Below are 22,927 nucleotides of genomic sequence, written 5' to 3'. Positions count from 1 at the left end.
CACAAAGCATTATGTTTGGGGCAAATCCAACATAACACATTAGAGTACCACTCTTCATATTTTCAAGCATGGTGGTGGCTGCATCATGTTATGGGCATGCTTATCATTGTCAAGGACTAGGGAATTTTCTTGGATAAAAAGAAAAGGAATAGAGCTAAGCACAGGCAAAGTCCTAGAGGAAAACCAGGTTCAGTCTACTTTCCAACAGACACTGTGTCACGTTCTGACCTTAGTTCCTTTATTTTGTCTTTGTTTTAGTATGGTCAGGGCGTGAGTTGGGGTGGGCAGTCTATGTTTGTTTTTCTATGTTGGTTTTTGTGTTTGGCCTAGTATTCTTCTCAATCAGAGGCAGGTGTCGTTAGTTGTCTCTGATTGAGAATCATACTTAGCCTTTTTCCACCTGGGTTTTGTGGGTGTTTATTTCCTGTTTAGTGTTTTGTCATTCACCTTACGGGACTGTTCATTTGTTGTTTATTGTTTTTGTTCAGTGTTCATTTTGCTTCATTAAATTATGGACACTTACCACGCTGCGTTTTGGTCCTCCAATCCTTCTCGCTTCTCCTCCTCAAAAGAGGAGGACGAGATCCCTTACACACTGGGAGACCAATTCACCTTTCAGCAGGACAATAACCTAAAACACAAGGCCAAATATACACTGGAATTACTTACCAAGACGACATTGAATGTTCCTTAGGCCTAGTTGCAGTTCACAGGACAGCAGAGCCAAAAATGAATTGTACATAATAAAACACTTGATTGCATAATGCACATTAACCAAATCGATCACATTCAGTGATCATATAACATATGATCAACTTACAGTAATGTAAGATCAGGCTATGATATAAGCTAGGCCATTAGAGATTTTATCCCCTTACCAGGTTAAAGACCCTACTTCAAATCCATGTGTGTAGTACCGACCATATCCATGTTCTATGTCTGTATTAATAGAACCCCATTAGTTGTGCTCTTGCCCTGTCATTTCTTCAGTACACTACATCTGAGCCCCACATGGCACCCTATTCCCTTTACAATTCACTATTTTGACCAGGGCCTAATAGAGCTCTGGCCAAATGTAGTACACTATATTGGGAATAGGGTGCCATTTTGGACACATTCTGTATGGACCAATTAATGGCCTTTATCTAGAAAATGCATTCATTACTGCTCAGCCAATTCCAGCCAGTAACACTCTGGTCGCTTTGGTTTCCTGTATGAGTAATAGTTAATGACTATGAATCAGAATACAGAGTGGATTCGACAAAGCAGTGTGCGATTTGACAGAAAAGGCACAATCCCTGCAAATGCCAATTTGGTTTTAAATGGAACACCTGGGTGACTACTGACAACTAAAGTGTATATACAGTACATACCTGGTTGCTTCACAGAGGAAACTTGTCAAATAAGCATGTGGAATTTCACACGGCACAGCTAGTGGTAGTATGTCTGGCATTTTACTTGAACCTTGACCTCTCTCTCAGCAACAGGAAAATATATTTTCCAAATGGCATGTGGTTTCAGCCACAGTTTATTTGAACATGTTTATTGGCTAGTTTGTGGTAGTACTGTAGTGAAGAAGGATACCTGTAAAATAAAAATGCCCATGTGTTTTGGTTGCTTTAGAATTCATTAATAGCCCCAAAAAAAGTGGTGGGCAGTAACTGCTTTGTTGTCGTTTGAATACCAGATTGCCCCTTTAACCAAATACCAGGAACACACTTTTCGGTAACACTTCACTTGACACCCAGTGTCATAACCATGTCATAATATTTCATAACATTTGTCATATTTCATAACAGTTGTCATAACCTATCTTAATACTGTCATGACCCATATTTACACCTGTTGTGACATATATTGTGTTATTTTATGGCTGGTCAAATCCCACATATATTCAAATTATTTTTTTCTCTGACAAGACGTTTCCTTTCATTTGAAAGTGTGTTTCTTAAATCCTCTGCTGTTGTTTCAATGAGTTTTTAAAAGTCATGTTTTTTCACATTTTAAATAACTTGTAGAAAATACACTTTAGGACTCTGTCATGAAGCATTGTGAGCATCCTGTGTCACTTTATAACGCTGTCAACGCCGTCATAATCATGTAAGCCAGATAGACCTATCACGTACATGACCTTATATCAGTCATCTGTCAAAAACAGGGTGTCTTGTCCTGCTCCTGCATTTATCCTAGTCCTCAGCAACAGAGCATTGGGGTAGGTGCATGTCTGTCTAATATGGTCAATAAAAAATAAATAAAAAAATATATATAATAAACATACTGTTGACACGTAGGCTATGGTGTAATGGAATGTTTTGCCTCGTGTGGTAAGTTGTGGGTTTTGATACTCTTGTAAAGGTGTCATAACTAGCCATAAAATAATGCAATATATGTCACAAGACTAAATTGGTGTCATGACAGTGTTATGACCATATTATAACAGGTTATGACAAATGCCATGACCTTCCCTCCTGGGTGAGGATCAAAGAGAGCCCCCACCCTCTCCCACCAGAGAGGAAGGGGGGGGGGGGGGGGAGTGGGACGGTTTTCTGAATGTTACAAAATGGTTAGAAACTCTCAACACGAGTGAAGAAGAAAATCTCGAGACCAAAACATGCCGGGTGGCTGCCAGTGTAAAGTGGTCCTAGCTGTACCCTGAATAATAAACCACAGACCCTCAAACTCTCGACGAGTGAAGGTGAAGACTAGACATTCACAGTCTGCAGCCGTTTATGTAAAATAGTCTAGGAATCTCGACTGAAGATGAAAGAAGAACATTTCCCTATCACCACCATTGTGGTACATCTGAAGTATCCACGGGTTTTTTTTAATTGAGAGATGAGCTTAAAGTTTTCTTTACTGACCATAATTTTCTCTTGTCTGACCGCTTGCATGATGACGAGTTTCTCAAACAATTGGCCTATCTGGGTGATGTTTTTTCTTGCCTGAATGATCTGAATCTAGGATTACAGGGACTCTCCGCAACTGTATTCAATGTGCGGGATAAAATTGAGCCTATGATTAAGAAGTTGGAGATCTTTTCTGTCTACGTTAACAAGGACAACACACAGGTCTTTCCATCATTGTATGATTTTTTTGTGTGCAAATGAACTCAAGTTTATGGACAATGTCAAATGTGATATAGCGAAGCACCTGAGTGAGCTGAGAGCGCAATTACGCAGGTACTTTCCCAAAACGGACGACACAAACAACTGGCGCTAGAGTGCTGAACAAAGAGCTATATTGACTACGTCCATTTTAGCTCGCTCATTAATATCGAAATTACGGATTGCCTCTTATCCGCTCATCGTTCCCTTATGCCGTAGTTTGTACATCTCAATTGTTATAGGCCTATTGCTTATATAGGTATATCTCATTAGTATCTTATTCATCATTTTAGGCAATGTTGGACTGATGTAATTGTTTTGCTTACTTTGTGTATAATAATTAGCTCATGTGATTTTCTTGACGAGGAGGAGATACTATATAATGTTGTTGGTCTGTAACCATGTTTGCCAGTGACAGTCTCTTCACAGTCAAATATTTGTTTTCAACAAAAAGTTCAGTAATAGACCCATGTAATTCCAGTTGATATTGCAAGCGTGGTTGTTTTGTTTGCGCAATGCGCTGTCTGTGCGTCGGTATATTGTTTATAAAAGTGCATCCTCATGATTGTATTTTCCTTCCTTTTAAGACCATACAGGCCTAATAAAATACTTCAAATGGTAGACTAACTGAGTCTCTCTCTCTCTCTGTATGTGGTGACTTAAAGAAGAGTAATGTTAAGGCCTCAACATCTTACTGAATTTATTTTAACTAACATCTATCTGAATTTCTGTCCGAGTTCTGAGTCCATGTTTAGATATTTACATTTAGAATTTTGAGTGTAATTCCCCCTTGAATTGCTTTCTATCAAGGTCGGTCACATCCAGCAAGAAGAGAAGGGGGGGGGGGGGGGGGGGGGGGGGGCACGTCGGAGAAGGAAGGCAGAGAGAGCGCTTGTTTGAAATGGAAAAGTGTCGAGGTAGCTTTTGATAAAGAATAACATCCAGACGAAGCAGCTGCTTTATAAGTGGGATGCACTGTTGAGCGCTACATCCCGAGGGGTTCGTGCTGATTTGACTGAGATTGGGACAGCCGGTTAAATGGCGTCCCTTGAGAAAAGCAAGAACAAAATGTATGTCAGGAGAAGTGCAGTATTATCATAAGGAGACGTATACTTGGAATACGGAGGAGGAATGGAGGGAAAAAGAGGCAGATGAGATCTAAGAGAGAGAGGGAGGAAGATGGTGAGCTTGAGTTGGTTAAAAAATGTCGGGAAAAAAGGTAGATGGTTTGTTAAAGAAGAACGATAGAAATTGCAAGCAGAGTAAGCTGAAGACAGGAGTAGAAATGAAAGTGGATGAGGGCGAATTATCAGAGGTGATAGGTGTGGTGAAGTTCTCAGAGCCCGAGGCTTGCACCGAGGGTCAGGATGAAGATGAGTCTGTGACAGTCGGAGTGAAGTTTTTGGAAAAAAGTGGACCCTTGCCTTTTGGCTCATCCATTTGTGGTTTCAGGGTGGGTGAAAACAGAGTTGGGTACTGTGGAATCGGTGAGGGTAACCAGAAGTGGTCTTGTGATAATTGTTTGTGTTTCTGCTGGTCAAAGGTAGAAGTCGCCCACAGACCATTCACACATTCTCAAAAGTCCTCTTCTTCAACTTTGATATTTGGTTGATATGTAGATATGAATGCAACATATGAATAACGTGTATCTTACATTTTATATCAACCAACCATCCTTCATGTACAGTTGAAATCAGAAGTTTATATATACTTAGTTTTGAGTCATTAAAACTCGTTTTTCAACCACTCCACAAATTTCATGTTAACAAACTACAGTTTTGGAAAGTCGGTTAGGACATCTACTTTGTGCATGACACAAGTCATTTCTCCAACAATTGTTTACAGACCGATTATTTCACTTATTTCACTGTATCACACTTCCAGTGGGTCAGACATTTACATACACTAAGTTGACTGTGCCTTTAAACAGCTTGAAAATTCCAGAAAATGATGTCATGGCTTTAGAAGCTTCTGATAGGCTATTTGACATAATTTGAGTCAATTGGAGGTGTAACTGTGGATGTGTTTCAAGGCCTACCTTTAAACTCAGTGCCTCTTTGCTTGACATCATGGGAAAATCAAAAGAAATCAGCCAAGACCTCAGAAAAAATAGTTCATCCTTGGGAGCAATTTCCAAACGCCTGAAGGTACCACGTTCATCTGTACAAACAATAGTACGCAAGTATAAACACCATGGGACCACACAGCTGTCATACCGCTCAGGAGGGAGTCGCGTTCTGTGTCCTTAAGATGAACGTACTTTGGTGAAAAAAGTGCAAATCAATCCCAGAACAATAGCAAAGGAGGAAACAGGTACAAAAGTATCTATATCCACAGTAAAACAAGTCCTAAATTGAGCCACTGCTCCAAAACCGCCATAAAAAAGCCAAATTTCGGTTTGCAACTGCACATGGGGACAAAGATCATACTTTTTGGAGAAATGTCCTCTGGACTGATGAAACAAAAATTACAACTGCTTGGCCATAATGACCATCGTTATGTTTGGAGGAAAAAGGGGGAGGATTGCAAGCTGAAGAACACAATCCCAACCGTAAAGCACGGGGGTGGCAGCTTCATGTTGTGGGAGTGCTTTGCTGCAGGAGGGACAGGGACTTCACAAAATTGATGGCATCATGAGGGAGGAAAATTATGTGGATATATTGAAGCAACATCTCAAGACATCAGGAAGTTAAAGCTTGGTTGCAAATGGGTCTTCCAAATGGACAATGACCCCGAGCATACTTCCAAAGTTGTGGCAAAATGGCTTCAGGACAACAAAGTCAACGTATTGGAGTGGCCATCACAAAGCCGTGACCTCAATCCCATAGAAAATTTGTGGGCAGAACTGAAAAAGCGTGTGCGAGTAAGGAAGCCTACAAACCTGACTCAGTTACACCATCTCATTATTTTCAAATATGTTCTGATTTAATCTCTGCATTTTTTGTTAGAAAGGAAAGGGTTAAAGGGGGGATAAATCTAGCTAGCTAAGTCAGCCATTGGCTAGACCATCAGACACCTGATAGAAGGCATCTGCCATTCAACTGTATTATGGCAAAACACTCGGAGTGACAGTGGAATCAACCAATCACATTGACTTGTAATGGGTGGAACTTCTGCCTTCTCAAAGGCCATCAGGCCACTGTGCAATAGTGAACTGTAGTTACACTGCAAAACTACTGCAGTAAAAAAAAAACGGTGTTTGCAGAATACTCACTTATACTGCACTATAACTGCAGTTATACTGAACTCTGATTGCAATATTTTTTTGTAAGGGAACAGTGCATGATGACTGAATAGCACATTGCAAATAGCCTATATAAATAGCCTATATATAAATATAATATAGCCTATATATAAATATAATATAGCCTATATAAATATAATATATTTCACGTGCTTTGCGATTGTGTAGGCTACATTGTGCATGATTTCTCTATTGTACTACATAAGTAATACGTCGTATACCTCCACTATACTTTGATACGCAATAGTAGGGATTAAGGAGAGTATAGGCAATGCCCACTGAAAAGAAAACTGGGTATGGGTACAGTATACCAGGCAGAGCCCCACAAAAAAATATAAATAACTGGGCTTGCCTGTTTTGCAAGTTATTTTGGCATTAATACTTGTCACATATCAGTTTGCAAACAATGTAAAAAATAATATATATCATTGAGTTAATAAAGTTGCATACAATCATGGTCTCTTTTTTGATTTCTTGAGTAAGGCGGCTCCAAAATGCAGGTGTTTCAGCCTAGCTCAGTGTTTTATGTGGTGGTGGGGCAAGCCAGCAAAAAATACAGAGCATCTACTGGCAAGTCCTTTTTAATCCTTGTCATATGAAGAGAAATTATAGATAAAACGTATCGGTGCTCATCGGCCATAAACATTACACAACAAGTTGGAAATCGCAAATTCAACGAGTGGTTTGGAAGTAATCAGTGACAGTGGCTGTGTGGTCCCAAATCTGGGATTAAGGGGCTCTTTTCCAAATTTAAAATGATAAACAGTCAACATCGGCCATGCTGTCAATGGAACATGATTTGTGCTGCGCTCAAAACAACTGTTAACTACTGTTAACCTTCCTGTTCAAGTTTTTTTTTTTTTAAATTTTATTTCACCTTTATTTATGTGAGCCGAGCACAACAATGTGAGTCCAAAAATGTTCTGTTTTCTGCTTCATAAATGATGTAATATGCCAGGGAGATATGTATACTGTAGTTAAGAAAGTAATACTAAGTGTTTGTTGTGTAGTAAATTTGGTCTATTTACCCCTCTTAATTTCGCCTACTGTTCTGACTGTTTTACTGTAGCCTATAACCTGTTTTAGAGAAATGTAATCATTGAATATTGTAAGAGCTTTCATTGTCTGCGTATATGCCCCCTTTATTTATCCTACGGTTCTAACTTGGTGTACAGGGAGAGCACTGTAAGAACGGCCCATGTTCTGAATTCTGTCGCTGTACATTTCAAAAGTGCTAAACAAATAGTTATATTGACTAACGTTACGTCCGTCCTAGCTCGCTCATTGTCTTAAATTACAGATTGCCTCTTATCCTCTTGTCGTCCACTTATGCCATAGTTTGTACATCACAATTGTCATTAGAAACCACATTTGCTTAAGCAAGTCAGCCATACGGGGCGGCAGCGTAGCCTAGTGGTTAGAGCATTTGACTAGTAACCAAAAGATTGCATGATCAAATCCCTGAGCTGACAAGGTACAAATCTGTCATTCTGCCCCTAAACACAGCAGTTAACCCACTGGACCAGGACATTTACTGCTTTCTCAGTTAGGCAGGAGACTGCTTCCTGCTCTAGATGAGCAACCCAGAACTGTGTGTGTGTGTGTTTGCCTTAAAAAGTATCTGGCTTCAATCAGTTTATTCCAGTTCAGAATAAAAATGATGACCTGTATTTTAACAGCAACTGTTCCAACCTAGACTTGTTTTCTACAGTAAGATGTACAGTAGGCCTGATCATTTTTCATCTGTACTGTTACTTAGGGTTGCACTATCAGTAGCTAGCTAGCTTGCTTTGGCTACCGTTAGCTGTTAGCTGTGTACAAGGCCAGGGGATTGTTTGAAAGAGAAACTCACATATACTACTATGAGATAGTACTCCCTTAGTTCTGCTTATCATCTGTTACCTGTTATAAAATGACAACAATGCCTTGCTAGCTGACTTACGTTTCCACTGTCGAAGCACTGCTTCCTGAAGCATTCTACCCTGTTCTGAAAGAATTCCCTGGGTATACCGTCATGCTGTGGATGTTTGGTCAGGACGTGTCCGTTATAGGGATTTGTTCGTTTTGATTGACTCATAACTAAGTACTTCCCCACACAAAACACATTGAGGGAGCTCCTCGTTATTTCTCAAAGTTTGTATGAAAGAGAGCTAAACTCATATGTGCATAGGCTTTTCATGACTATTGAGCTCAGTCAGAACTGGTTTCTAGCATGAGTCCATTTAAAGACGTCAGTGGCAGACAGTGCTGCAGCGTGTGTTCAAGAAATCTACAGGAAAAAGATCAGATAAACCACGAAGCACACAGGCATCTCCCTCTCCCACAGCTGCCAAACTTGAGACTCTGCTAAGCAGAGAGAGCACTGAACAGAGACCGCTGCTAAGCAGAGAGAGCACTGAACAGAGACCGCTGCTAAGCAGAGAGAGCACTGAACAGAGACCGCTGCTAAGCAGAGAGCGCACTGAACAGAGACCGCTGCTAAGCAGAGAGCCCACTGAACAGAGACCGCTGCTAAGCAGAGAGCGCACTGAACAGAGACCGCTGCTAAGCAGAGCGCACTGAACAGAGACTGCTGCTAAGCAGAGAGCGCACTGAACAGAGACCGCTGCTAAGCAGAGAGAGCACTGAACAGAGACCGCTGCTAAGCAGAGAGCCCACTGAACAGAGACCGCTGCTAAGCAGAGAGCTCCCTTGAACATAGACCGCTGCTAAGCAGAGAGCCCACTGAACAGAGACCGCTGCTAAGCAGAGAGCCCACTGAACAGAGACCACTGCTAAGCAGAGAGCGCACTGAACAGAGACCGCTGCTAAGCAGAGCGCACTGAACAGAGACCACTGCTAAGCAGAGAGAGCACTGAACAGAGACCGCTGCTAAGCAGAGAGAGCACTGGAGACCACTGCTAAGCAGAGAGCGCACTGAACAGACCGCTGCTAAGCAGAGAGAGCACTGAACAGAGACCGCTGCTAAGCAGAGAGCAGTGAACAGACCGCTGCTAAGCAGAGAGCACTGAACAGACCGCTGCTAAGCAGAGAGCGCACTGAACAGACCGCAGTTGCACTTGGCCAAATCAATTCTAGTAATTCATTAAATAATTATACATTTACTCTGACACGTCGCGACCCACCATTAACAGGTACGCGACCCATACTTTAAGAAAGGCTGTTCTACAACATTCTATAGTAAGTACCACCACACATGATCGAGGGATGCTATTGTGTACTATAGTTTTGTAGAGGCACGTCCAATATTAATGGAGTACAGTAGAAAACTCACAATTCACAAACATACAGGCTAGTGGTTAATTTGCCTTTTAATCATTTGATTTACTTAGAGACCCTTGTCAAACATTACCCTCTGAAAACTAGAGGTAGGCAACAGTTTTTAGTGTTGTTAACACCATGCTCTCGTACTCTGAGCTAATCAGAACACACTGTTTAGACATTGCCCCAGGCTGTCAGAATTGGAAGAAGTGGTGAGAGGCCTTCGGAAGCAGCGTTGGCATGGAACCCATCTGCCATCTGGTGCCCGTGCCGAGCAAGTCCAACCTGGCACCAAACCTCTGTCGCCTGGTTCCCGGCTTATCCACGTAACACATGGAGCCCCTTTCCACCAACCACTCTGGCATGATGAACGGACCCAGAGGCAAATACAATTGCCCACCACCCAGAGTACCCATGTGGCTTCCCATGCCCAAGCCAGAGCCCAACTCCACCCTGGGCTTCTGTCTAGCCTCCTGTGGCTGATCATGGACCAGCAGCTCCATCGGTTGGATAGGTTGGTTCTTTTGACTCTGCTGAAGAACCAAGCAGCAGCAGCAGACGAAGCAGCAATAGCAGTAGGAGCAGCAGCAACAGCAGATGAAGCAGCAGTATCAGCAGCACCTGTGTGCTGCTAACAGCTCTGCTTCCTCCACTGTCCAACTGCCCCATACTGGGCTCATCAATACCTGCCTAACTAGCAAAAAGAGGATCTAGTCTGATCTAATCTGGACCAGTGGGGTATTAATGCAAATTGTTAACCCCATGTTTCAGCCATCTATATATAGCCACTATGCTTCATCAGTTTTATACACTGTAGGTGATCAGTCGTATTACTTAAATAACACCTATCTGATAATATGGGTCACGTAGGCCTACTTTTTAATAAATGTTATTGGGCTAATTTCAGGGGGTGGGAGAGGCATAGCATTTTAGAATGCCAATAACTGGCCATGCATTAAGTACTATGATTATTTTTCTTAAAAAATGCTGGAAAATCCAATTATGGATATGACAAATCCACTCCGCAAATGGCCTGTGGGCCACTTCACCTGCTCTTGGTAAAAGCATAAATCTATTCTGCTGGCATCCGAGTTGGATGGCAGGGACAGCCGGTGTAAGTGATGTCATCCTCAGACGAGTCCTCAGCTCTTGGTCACTGGACGAATCCTATACTAGCTTTGTGTCACCTTATATTGGGCCTAAAGGCATTCAAACTGTGGTTATGGAGTTTATATTGCATACACTAAGGGGTCAAATACAATGCCTTGTGAAAGTATTCGGCCCCCTTGAACTTTGCGACCTTTTGCCACTTTCAGGCTTCAAACATAAAGATATAAAACTGTATTTTTTTGTGAAGAATTAACAACAAGTGGGACACAATCATGAAGTGGAACGACATTTATTGGATATTTCAAACTTTTTTAACAAATCAAAAACTGAAAAATTGGGCGTGCAAAATTATTCAGCCCCCTTAAGTTAATACTTTGTAGCGCCACCTTTTGCTGCGATTACAGCTGTAAGTCGCTTGAGGTATGTCTCTATCAGTTTTGCACATCGAGAGACTGAAATTTTTTCCCATTCCTCCTTGCAAAACAGCTCAAGCTCAGTGAGGTTGGATGGAGAGCATTTGTGAACAGCAGTTTTCAGTTCTTTCCACAGATTCTCGATTGGATTCAGGTCTGGACTTTGACTTGGCCATTCTAACACCTGGATATGTTTATTTTTGAACCATTCCATTGTAGATTTTGCTTTATGTTTTGGATCATTGTCTTGTTGGAAGACAAATATCCGTCCCAGTCTCAGGTCTTTTGCAGACTCCATCAGGTTTTCTTCCAGAATGGTCCTGTATTTGGCTCCATCCATCTTCCCATCAATTTTAACCATCTTCCCTGTCCCTGCTGAAGAAAAGCAGGCCCAAACCATGATGCTGCCACCACCATGTTTGACAGTGGGGATGGTGTGTTCAGCTGTGTTGCTTTTACGCCAAACATAACGTTTTGCATTGTTGCCAAAAAGTTCAATTTTGGTTTCACCTGACCAGAGCACCTTCTTCCACATGTTTGGTGTGTCTCCCAGGTGGCTTGTGGCAAACTTTAAACAACACTTTTATGGATATCTTTAAGAAATGGCTTTCTTCTTGCCACTCTTCCATAAAGGCCAGATTTGTGCAATATACGACTGATTGTTGTCCTATGGACAGAGTCTCCCACCTCAGCTGTAGATCTCTGCAGTTCATCCAGAGTGATCATGGGCCTCTTGGCTGCATCTCTGATCAGTCTTCTCCTTGTATGAGCTGAAAGTTTAGAGGGACGGCCAGGTCTTGGTAGATTTGCAGTGGTCTGATACTCCTTCCATTTCAATATTATCGCTTGCACAGTGCTCCTTGGGATGTTTAAAGCTTGGGAAATCTTTTTGTATCCAAATCCGGCTTTAAACTTCTTCACAACAGTATCTCGGACCTGCCTGGTGTGTTCCTTGTTCTTCATGATGCTCTCTGCGCTTTTAACGGACCTCTGAGACTATCACAGTGCAGGTGCATTTATACGGAGACTTGATTACACACAGGTGGATTGTATTTATCATCATTAGTCATTTAGGTCAACATTGGATCATTCAGAGATCCTCACTGAACTTCTGGAGAGAGTTTGCTGCACTGAAAGTAAAGGGGCTGAATAATTTTGCACGCCCAATTTTTCAGTTTTTGATTTGTTAAAAAAGTTTGAAATATCCAATAAATGTCGTTCCACTTCATGATTGTGTCCCACTTGTTGTTGATTCTTCACAAAAAAATACAGTTTTATATCTTTATGTTTGAAGCCTGAAATGTGGCAAAAGGTCGCAAAGTTCAAGGGGGCCGAATACTTTCGCAAGGCACTGTAGATAGGGGACCAGGGTGTGGTGGGATGGTAGGCCTAACTATTTTACAGTTAATTTGTGTTAGATCAGATGTTGATCCACCATTGACAAAAAGCGCTCTTCAAAACCCTTTGAAGAATTCCCGCCAGAGTACTGTAGGGAAAGAAATGAAATCCCATCATTCAATCACTTTTGTCTATTCATTGGCAACCAAACGATAAATGTTTTATTGGTTTATAACAATCAGTATTTCTGGGATCTACAAGCAATTTGGAAATCAACTCAGGCCAAACCTGGCTTTATATTAACATTAAATACTGCATTTCATTGGTGCAAGGTTGGTCGTCACATCTGTGCTTTTCTGGGAAGGACGGGAGGAGTAGCAGCATGCTCAATCTCATTTGGGTCAGAATTCTGCACAAGTTTCATGAAGAGACGGACAAACAAATGCTCAGAGGCGTTAAGATTCCTTCACCTCCACACCCAACCTTCATGGGGGTAAGGGTGGGGAGCTAAAGCATGCTGGGTAATCTGTCTTCTCCAGACAGTAGAGCCCCTTGCTGAAACTACAGAGAGACATCTGACTGGTATTGGGCTGGCCCAGTCAGAGATACTGAAGCAGAAAATGAGGATATTTGATAGGTGGAGAAAACTTCTTTAGGGTGGGCTAATGTGGCAGGAAGTGGGGTGCATGTTGGAGGAAGTGGTACCGCTGAAACATGACAATTCTGCCGCATGTGGATGAGGTGAAACCACAAGGCTGTGCAGAGGAGACCGACACCGATGGGGGGGACCACGAGCTGCGGTGCAGGGAGCGTTGGGTGTTAAAGAGATACACCCCCTGGTATCTACCATTCAGTCCTGCTGTCTGTCACCCCCCTCTCACTGGAAGGATGCATTCACAGCGAGTCAACTGCAAGAATTCCATTTAAAAAAAATGCACAATCATAATCAATATTTTAACTTACGTCTAAAAAGTCTATTCAGTTATATCCCCCCCCCCCCCACCCACCCTGTGTTTTAACTTATTTTTGCAGGAGGGAGGCTGCACAGGGTGCATCTGTGCAGGGACCGCAACAACCGCTCAGACCGAGTGTAGACAGTAGAGGGACCGTAGCGTGACTGCCGTAAAGAGTTCTAGTTCTCCTTCTTGCCCTCCATTTTGCCGTAAGTAGAGCCGGTTTTGTTCACCTCAGACACACTGATCAGGCGGCGCACTGCTATGGAGGCTGTGGAGAGAGGAGACAGAGAGATATTTGTCAATAATTAGTAGAAAGAAAGCAGAAGACAAAAAAAAAAAAAAGAGGTATAATAGAGATGAACAAAGTGCAGATACAGGAGTCGGCAATCACATGTACCTACTATACAAGGCTCAACAAGGACCAAAACACTCACATTTCAGTCATCATGCCCTGTTGGAATTAACATTTCAAGTCTTTCCCAAAAAACTTCCCCGATTTAAATGTTGACTGCAAAGATAGAATCAGGAAAACGGAATTTACGAAAAGATAAAACAGACTTTATAGGGCACTACAACTGTAGAGTGACTGTTCAGAATCGCTAACAATAGTATCGGGTCAATTTCACACCATATGTATTGAATTCAAAAAATTAACAGTTGCACAACGTTTCGGAGGAGGTGTATGGCGAACCAGTTACCAACACCTGCGCCGAACGTTGTGCGACAGGTAATTCATATGCTTACCTAAGTAGTTAGATGGTTTTTCATTAAATATATTAGATAGAAATGCTTCTAATATCCGTACATTATTGACCCGTGACTGACAACGGTGAAGTACGTTAGCTAAAACCCTAAAACTAGGTGACGTCAGATGTCTACTTAAGTAAGCAATAGGCGGAAAAAAGCCTGTCTATCGTGTTCATTGATTGGGTTAAGACGAACCATCACTCCAAAACTAGCGGACCAATGGAGACTCATTGTTTACGCCTCCCTCTAAACCGCGCCCTTCATGGAAAAAATGACAAAACTCGCAATCTAAAAACCTGGCAGTAAAAGCAAAGAAAGACATCAAAAGCAAAGATACGAGGAGTGTAACCAAAAGGTAGTACATGCAGGCAAGAGCGTAGGCTAAATCTATCCCATAGGATTGGTTTCTGGGAAAGTTTAACCGAAAAACGATTTTTGCCTTCATTTTCAAATATTTGTTCAAATCATTTGTCATAGAGTTTTGCTCTCGCTTTAAGATTATTTGCTTACGAGTTTTGGGGTTTTGATGTCTTATTTTTGTTTACAATTCTATACATTTTGCTTTCAATTGTTGGGTTTTTGATTTCAGCATCCATTATTTCACCCGTCCTATTTTTCATGTTTTTCATTTTTAATTCAATACATGTGGCGTGAATTTGACCCCATACAATAGCACCCTTTTTTTTTAGATTGTTGAGGAAAAAAATCTAACCAAACAATCAATGTGAATATGATAGTCAAGTTAAAACCCCCTTAGGTCAAAGGGCCCAGGGCTGGGTTAGCTATTGGATTTAGAATTTTAGGACCTCTGTTAGTATAAAAATATAAATACATATTTTTGGATTAAACATTTAATTTAGTCTTACTGCTATTAGCCCTTATTAACGTATTGAATCACAACAGATAGTCCAAAAAGAAATCAAAAGGAGGTATGTTTTGAAGTGTCTGTCCTATATCTACGCTCATTTGATTTCCGCAGGGAAAAGATGGCTAGTCATCATCAGCCTGGTTCTGTATGGAATGCAAAACCACTGGTCAAGTCATTAATTAGCGCTCAGTGGTGAAAAAAATTGGTGCGACCAAATCTTGTGCTGGTGCCATCAACCGAAAAAGTTGTTAGCACCAGTCCCACCAGCAGAAAGGGGTAGTCTAGAGCCATGCTTTATTTACACTATACATTTAGAGCAGATAAATGTGTATTTATTTAACGAGGCAAGTCAGTTAACAACAAATTCTTATTTACAATGACAGCCTACCCCGGGCCAAACTCGGACGATGCTGCGCCAATTGAGCGCCGCCCTAATGGGACTCCCAATCATGGCCGGATGTGATACAGCCTGAATTCGAACCAGGGACTGTAGTGGCGCCTCTTGCACTGAGATGCAGTGCCTTAGACCACTGCGCCACTCGGGAGCCCAAGTCCTGGACTACAACACATGCTTAATGGAGAATCTCTATTGAAATAGCTTTTTAGTCTAGAACTAGGCTTATTCTGTGTTTGGGAAACCAGCCAATAATGAGTCAAAATGAGATTATATAGTACAGGAAGGACCTAACAACATAAGAACTTGGAAAAGGCAGTAGGCTTAACGCAGGCTAAATGGGTGGCATCCGCACCGATGATGCAGAAGATCAGGAAGCCGACGATGAGGAGGGGAGAGCCACTGACAAACACCCCACAGGCGAAGTTGAGGAGGGGGGTGAGAAGCAGGGTGGCCCAGAAGAGGAAGTTGACCAGCGTCCACAGCCGACGGGGGGGCTTGATGGTGGGACCGGGGAAACTGCCCTCCTTCTCGTAGTGCTCCTGCAGTGCATCCTACAGAAAGAGAAAGGAAGAAAGAGAGAATGTTGTCAATATTATATTAGTGGAGAGAGTCATTGACTTATGGCTAGAAAGGGTAAATACATGGGAGGGAAAGCCGAGTTCCCAGCACCTTCTGCTGGTAGAGCTTGTGAAGCCAGGTTGCACACTCCTTCTCGTCCTCTGGGATTTCCTCCACTGGGTAACGCCTATACAGGAAGGAGAGGAACTGTCAGTTCAGTACAACGCTTCTAAAGGGCAGCAAGTCACTGTACTGGTGATACAGTAAGTCAGCAGGTCAAAGGACCCATAGCTCACATTTAGGACCAGTGCCCTGCCTTTGTTTGTGGGAGAGGGACAGGCGCCACCTACTTGATATTCATATCGGCCATGTACTTCTTTCCACTGACGATGCCGTGCAACGTTGGGACCTTCTTGTCTCTGAAATTTAGTGTCACGTCGTACACAGCAGATACTGAGAAAGGAAAGAGTGCGACCATGAGTGTGATGCTGTAAATGTGTGTGTGCACGTGCCTGTGCGTCCCACCTGTGCCTTTGAGACAGCTCAGTGTTGTGGTGAAGCCTTTGGTTCTGGGCAGTAGATGGTATTTGAGTTTCGGCAGACCTTTACTCTCTGCTACCTCCATACTGATCTCATGCTTCTTCGGTGTGAAACGGGTACCTTCACAGTACAAGAGGAACTGAAGAAAGAGGGAGAGAAGTCAACACACACACGCACACTGTTGCAGTCTTTGGAGGGTAAACACTCAACACACTAAAGCTCATGACCTTGTAATCCCCGTTTGTCCCACTGGAAACTACAGAAGGTAGAAACGCCAACAGAGGTGAACTACCTCAGACACACCCTGCCTTTCTTGCTACACTGTCCACAGTAACAAGAACACATGCACAAACACACATACAGACAGAATCTCAGTTGTATTTCTTTGATTCCTCCCCTCAGACCCTCTCTCTCTCTTGCATTCCCCCCCCCCCATCAGAGTTTGTCAGATTACTGGCTTAGATTGTGTGCACGTACCCACCAACAATTCTGGGGCGTGTTTATTTGGGCACTCAGCGGAAAACATTATGCAACAGTAAACAGAAATATGCGTTTTTCATCTGTTTGATGCTTAATGAACATGCCCCAGGGTACAACTCCATACAGAGACGCGCGGACGGTCAGAGGGATAGGGGCAAACGCCATTGTGTTGTCGGTTTGTCGTCCTACTCACCCACATAAACTCAGGGTAATCCTTTAGCTGGGCCAGGCCTTTGAACACAGTGTCTCTGTCCTCCTCCCACTTCCTCTTACAGAAGACAATCTCCAGGAAGTACCAGGTCCAGCCAATCAGAGGCACCTTCAGCAGTTCGTACTTGGCCAAGACCTTTGAAGCCTGAGAAGACAAGACGACGTTATTCAGCCAACCTACCAAACATTTTATTTTCATAAACAGTAGATATAGGCGGCTAAACTCAATCCCTCTTTCTCACACACAAACACACACACACACACTCACTCCAAGCACGCCGTAGCGTTCACACATGGTCCAGCCACAGAGGAAGTCGATCTCGTAGTTGTGGTTGAGGATGATGATGACGTGCTCCTTGCCAAATTTGTCCACCGTGGCCTGGTCTGCGAATATGGTGCATTCTGTACCCGACCACCACTCCAGCAGCATTACCAGCTCTACAGGACAGAGAGGGCCAGTAGAGAGTTAAGACAACGAACCAGTGTAAACTCCGTCACAATGAACCACCCAGTCACATCAAACTGCTGTCAATTTTTCCCCCCACACAAGACGCAATCAGGACACGCAGGTTGAAATTGCAAAACCAACTATATTAATTTGGGGACAGGTCAATAAGCAAATACAGTGGGGCAAAAAAGTATTTAGTCAGCCATCAATTGTGAAAGTTCTCCCACTTAAAAAGATGAGAGGCCTGTAATTTTCATCATAGGTACACTTCAACTATGACAGACAAAATTAGAAAAAAAAAATCCAGAAAATCACATTGTAGGATTTTTTATGAATTTATTTGCAAATTATGGTGGAAAATAAGTATTTGGTCACCTACAAACAAGCAAGATTTCTGGCTCTCACAGACCTGTAACTTCTTCTTTAAGAGTCTCCTCTGTCCTCCACTCGTTACCTGTATTAATGGCACCTGTTTGAACTTGTTATCAGTATAAAAGACCTGTCCACAACCTCAAACAGTCACACTCCAAACTCCACTATGGCCAAGACCAAAGAGCTGTCAAAGGACACCAGAAACAAAATTGTAGACCTGCACCAGGCTGGGAAGACTGAATCTGCAATAGGTAAGCAGTTTGGTTTGAAGAAATCAACTGTGGGAGCAATTATAAGGAAATGGAAGACATACAATACCACTGATAATCTCCCTCGATCTGGTGCAAGATCTCACCCCGGGGGGTCAAAATGATCACAAGAGCGGTGAGCAAAAATCCCAGAACCACACGGGGGGACCTAGTGAATAACCTGCAGAGAGCTGGGACCAAAGTAACAAAGCCTACCATCAGTAACACACTACGCCGCCAGGGACTCAAATCCTGCAGTGCCAGACGTGTCCCCCTGCTTAAGCCAGTACATGTCCAGGCCTGTCTGAAGTTTGCTAGAGAGCATTTGGATGATCCAGAAGAAGATTGGGAGAATGTCATATGGTCAGATGAAACCAAAATAGAACTTTTTGGTAAAAACTCAACTCATCGTGTTTGGAGGACAAAGAATGCTGAGTTGCATCCAAAGAACACCATACCTACTGTGAAGCATGGGGGTGGAAACATCATGCTTTGGGGCTGTTTTTCTGCAAAGGGACCAGGACCATCCGTGTAAAGGAAAGAATGAATGGATGTATCGTGAGATTTTGAGTGAAAACCTCCTTCCATCAGCAAAGGCATTGAAGATGAAACATGGCTGGGTCTTTCAGCATGACAATGATCCCAAACACACTGCCCGGGCAACGAAGGAGTGGCTTCGTAAGAAGTATTTCAAGGTCCTGGAGTGGCCTAGCCAGTCTCCAGATCTCAACCCCATAGAAAATCTTTGGAGGGAGTTGAAAGTCTGTGTTGCCCAGCAACAGCCCCAAAACATCACTGCTCTAGAGGAGATCTGCATGGAGGAATGGGCCAAAATACCAGCAACAGTGTGTGAAAACCTTGTGAAGACTTACAAAAAAGTCCCACTGTATTTATGACAACTTAGCTAGCTAGCTTGCTGTTAGCTAATTTGTCCTGGGATATAAACATTGGGTTGTTATTTTACCTGAAATGCACAAGGTCCTCTACTCTGACAAATAATCCACAGATAAAACGGTAAACCGAGTGTGTTTCTAGTAATATCTCCTCCTTCAGGCTGCTTCTTCTTCTCTGGACTTTATATGGAGGTTGGCAACCAACTTTAACGTGCATTACCACCACCAACTGCTCTGGATTGTGGACCTCAGTTCGTCTTTCATTCACCCACGTGGGTATATGCTCCTAAAAACCAATGAGGAGATGGGAGAGGCGGGACTTGCAGCGCATCAAGCATCACAAATAGAACCAAGTTCTATTTTGGCACCTGGCTACGCAGACGTGGGTGCAATGACTGAATAACATGTGTACATTTATTTTGCCCCGTTCGCACACGCGATGGGAGCGGTGTGGTCAGAATGTAACCAGTCGCAACGAATTACATTACACTAGTCTCAATTCCGACAAAACATTGAACCTATAAAAATCACATCAGTGTAAACTCAGTGTATGTTTATGCTAGGAAACAAGCTATGTTCTTCCTAATGAAAATAACACCCTGTGGGCGTAAACAATAAGTAGGCTGAAGTGAACCAGATTTTTTTCTCTCACACACACACACACACACACACACACACACACACACAGGTTAGAGCATTGGACTAGTAACCGAGAGGTTGCAAGATCAAATCCCCGAGCTGACAAGTTTTTAAAAATCTGTCATTCTGCCCCTGAACAAGGCAGTTAACCCACTGTACTATCTGTGCATCAACCATTCAATCCTTAGTCTGTTCATAATTATTAAACACACCATCAACGATTAACCAAATTATTTTTATGTTTGATTATTAAACAACAAATTGACTGAAGTTGGTTCAATTACTTGAATTCCATTTAGATATATTTTTTTGTGTGAGCACAATGCCCGTTTCTCTAGAGAGAAATCCTATCAAGCACAAGAGACATCAAATCAAGAACGAACTGTGGGATGCTGTAGGAAGTTGTAGTTTTCAACAGACAAAATATTCAACCTAGTTCAGTGCAGAAAATGTAGTAATGAACTACAATGACCAAAATCCATTGCGCCCATTGTTCACCGGCAGCCCCACACACAGACCGCATGAGAGAGGAATGCACACAACACAGCAACGAGAGGGCTAGAGGGGAATGCCAAAACCAGTACACTATGTGGGTGGAGTTTGCACTGCATATAAGACTGGTTTGTTTTGGGACAACAGACAGAATGTGCTGCTCTGAGCCGAGCCCCCCCACACACACACACAAACAAACAAACACACACACACGACCCAAGACTATGAGTGTGACTCACGGCTCCAGAGGGAGTAGGAGAGGCGGGTGTTGATCTTTCTGTAGAGCTGCCTGTCAATGGGCCATAGGACGCAGGTGCAGAGCTGAATGAAGTTGATGATGAGGCCGCTGACCACAAACACAAATCCAACGAGCAGCTGCACGATGAACAGGCTCTTGATGTACGCTATCAGCCCCATGACCAGGGCTGTCTGGAGGATAGCAGGGCTGCCAACGCACTACGGCCGACCTGGTGGAGAAAACCATGAAAGAAACTATGCAATACCACCAGGTAGCACCGGTTCTCCATATGACGTTGAGAAATAGTGCATTGTGGGTAGTTCCGAAGATATCCAAAATAAGTTAATAAATATGTACAAAAAATAACATAACTATGATCATGACTACAATTCAGTTACTAAGTATTTGACCACACTGTTGTTACTTCGGTGTGTAAAAACTCATGCTTCCTACCCTTCAAAAAAGGATGTTTATGAATATGAGTCGGGAAAAGAGTTTCCCCTGACCAACTGATCTGACCAGGAATAGGTCTGAGCCTTATTGGCTATGACGAGGACCCAGAGTTCTCTTAGTCTGGTCCCATGGTCAGGGAAAACTCCTGACCCCTTTGATGAGGCTGGGTTAATAGTGGAAGGGTGATAATGTTCAGAAATTCCAGTGCAACTAACCACGGTGGGTTCCCTTCACAAGCCCCGTTTGCACGGCCCGTCAGCTAATACTACAGACCTGTGGGACAGAGAAGAACATCATTACAAACTAGTCACAATCAGTTTAACAGTTAGCCATGCTCAAGGTCCTAAACGGTATCCTAACAGCCATCGATAAGAGACATTACTGTGCAGCCGTATTAATCGACCTGGCCAAGGCTTTCGACTCAATCACCACATTCTTATCGGCAGACACAACAGCATTGGTTTCTCAAATGATTGCCTCGCCTGGTTCACCAACTACTTCTCTGATAGAGTTCAGTGTGTCAAATCGGAGGGCCTGTTGTCCGGACCTCTGGCAGTCTCTATGGGGGTGCCACAGGGTTCAATTGTCGGGCCGACTTTTCTCTGTAACTATCAATGATATCGCTCTTGCAGCGGGTGATTCTTTGATCCACCTCTACGCAGACGACACCATTCTGTATACATCTGACCTTTCTTTGGACACTGTGTTAACAAACCTCCAAACGAGCTTCAATGCCATACAACACTCCTTCCGTGGCCTCCAACTGCTCTTAAATGCAAGTAAAACAAAATGCATGCTCTTCAACCAATCGCTGCCCGCACCTGCCCGCCCGTCCCGCATCACTACTCTGGACGGTTCTGACTTAGAATATGTGGACAACTACAAATACCTAGGTGTCTGGTTAGACTGTAAACTCTCCTTCCAGACTCACATTTTAAGAATCTCCAATACAAAATTACATCTAGAATCTGCTTCCTATTTCGCAACAAAGCATCCTTCACTCATGCTGCCAAACATACCCTCGTAAAACTGACCATCCTACCGATCCTCGACTTCGGCGATGTCATTTACAAAATAGCCTCCAACACTCTACTCAACAAATTGGATGCAGTCTATCACAGTGCCATCCATTTTGTCACCAAAGCCCCATATACTACCCACCACTGCGACCTGCACGCTCTTTGTTGGCTGGCCCTCGCTACATATTCGTCGCCAAACCCACTGGCTCCAGGTCATCTACAAGTCTCTGCTAGGTAAAGCTCCGCCTTATCTCAGCTCACTGGTCACCATAGCAGCACCCACCCGCAGCACACGCTGCAGCAGAAATATCTCACTGGTCACCCCCAAAGCCAATTCTTCCTTTGGCTGCCTTTCCTTCCAGTTCTCTGCTGCCAATGACTGGAACGAACTGCAAAAATCACTGAAGCTGGAGACTCCTATCTACCTCACTAGCTTTAAGCACCAGCTGTCAGAGCAGCTCACAGATCACTGCACATAGCCCATCCAACTACCTCACCCCCATACTGTATTTATTTATCTTGTTCCTTTACACCCCAGTATCTCTACTTGCACATTCATCTTCTACACATCTACAATTCCAGTGTTTAATTGCTATATTGTAATTACTTCACCACCATGGCCTATTTATTGCCACTAGACTGTTTGTTTATTCCATGTGTAACTCTGCGTTGTTGTATGTGTCGAACTGCTTTGCTTTATATTGGCCAAGTCACCCTTGCAAATGAGAACTTGTTCTCAACTAGCCTACCTAATTAAATAAAGGTTAAATAAAAAATAAATAAAAGACAGGAAGATCTGAACAATCTTAACTCTTTCCCAAAACAGAATCTAACTTGCACCAAATGGCCGCAAACAATTTTTTTTAAAGACTGTAAACATCATACAACTGAATAATTCA

At 42.9% G+C, this 22,927-nt stretch overlaps 1 protein-coding gene across 3 annotated transcripts in view; it reads right to left on the bottom strand.

Annotated features, from left to right (window-relative positions):
• Positions 1–12,655: 12,655 nt before the first annotated feature.
• Positions 12,656–22,927, bottom strand: part of LOC110527559 (1-acyl-sn-glycerol-3-phosphate acyltransferase gamma) — a 30,150-nt gene continuing 19,878 nt past the window's right edge. For all 3 annotated transcript variants that reach the window (XM_036983046.1, XM_036983047.1, XM_036983045.1), the window contains 9 exons: positions 21,225–21,282; positions 20,558–20,785; positions 17,495–17,664; positions 17,210–17,371; positions 16,522–16,675; positions 16,347–16,449; positions 16,108–16,183; positions 15,791–15,989; positions 12,656–13,694 (listed from right to left, as the gene is read on the bottom strand). In XM_036983046.1, the coding sequence (XP_036838941.1) occupies positions 13,603–13,694; positions 15,791–15,989; positions 16,108–16,183; positions 16,347–16,449; positions 16,522–16,675; positions 17,210–17,371; positions 17,495–17,664; positions 20,558–20,735 (1,134 nt within the window). In that variant the 5' untranslated portion in view covers positions 20,736–20,785; positions 21,225–21,282 and the 3' untranslated portion in view covers positions 12,656–13,602. The remainder of the gene's footprint in view (positions 13,695–15,790; positions 15,990–16,107; positions 16,184–16,346; positions 16,450–16,521; positions 16,676–17,209; positions 17,372–17,494; positions 17,665–20,557; positions 20,786–21,224; positions 21,283–22,927) is intronic.

The sequence above is a fragment of the Oncorhynchus mykiss genome, chromosome 7 (assembly GCF_013265735.2).
Source record: "Oncorhynchus mykiss isolate Arlee chromosome 7, USDA_OmykA_1.1, whole genome shotgun sequence".
NCBI classification, from domain to species: domain Eukaryota; kingdom Metazoa; phylum Chordata; class Actinopteri; order Salmoniformes; family Salmonidae; genus Oncorhynchus; species Oncorhynchus mykiss.
Note: the sequence above shows the minus strand (reverse complement) of the source record. Positions and strands in the feature narration are given on the sequence as shown.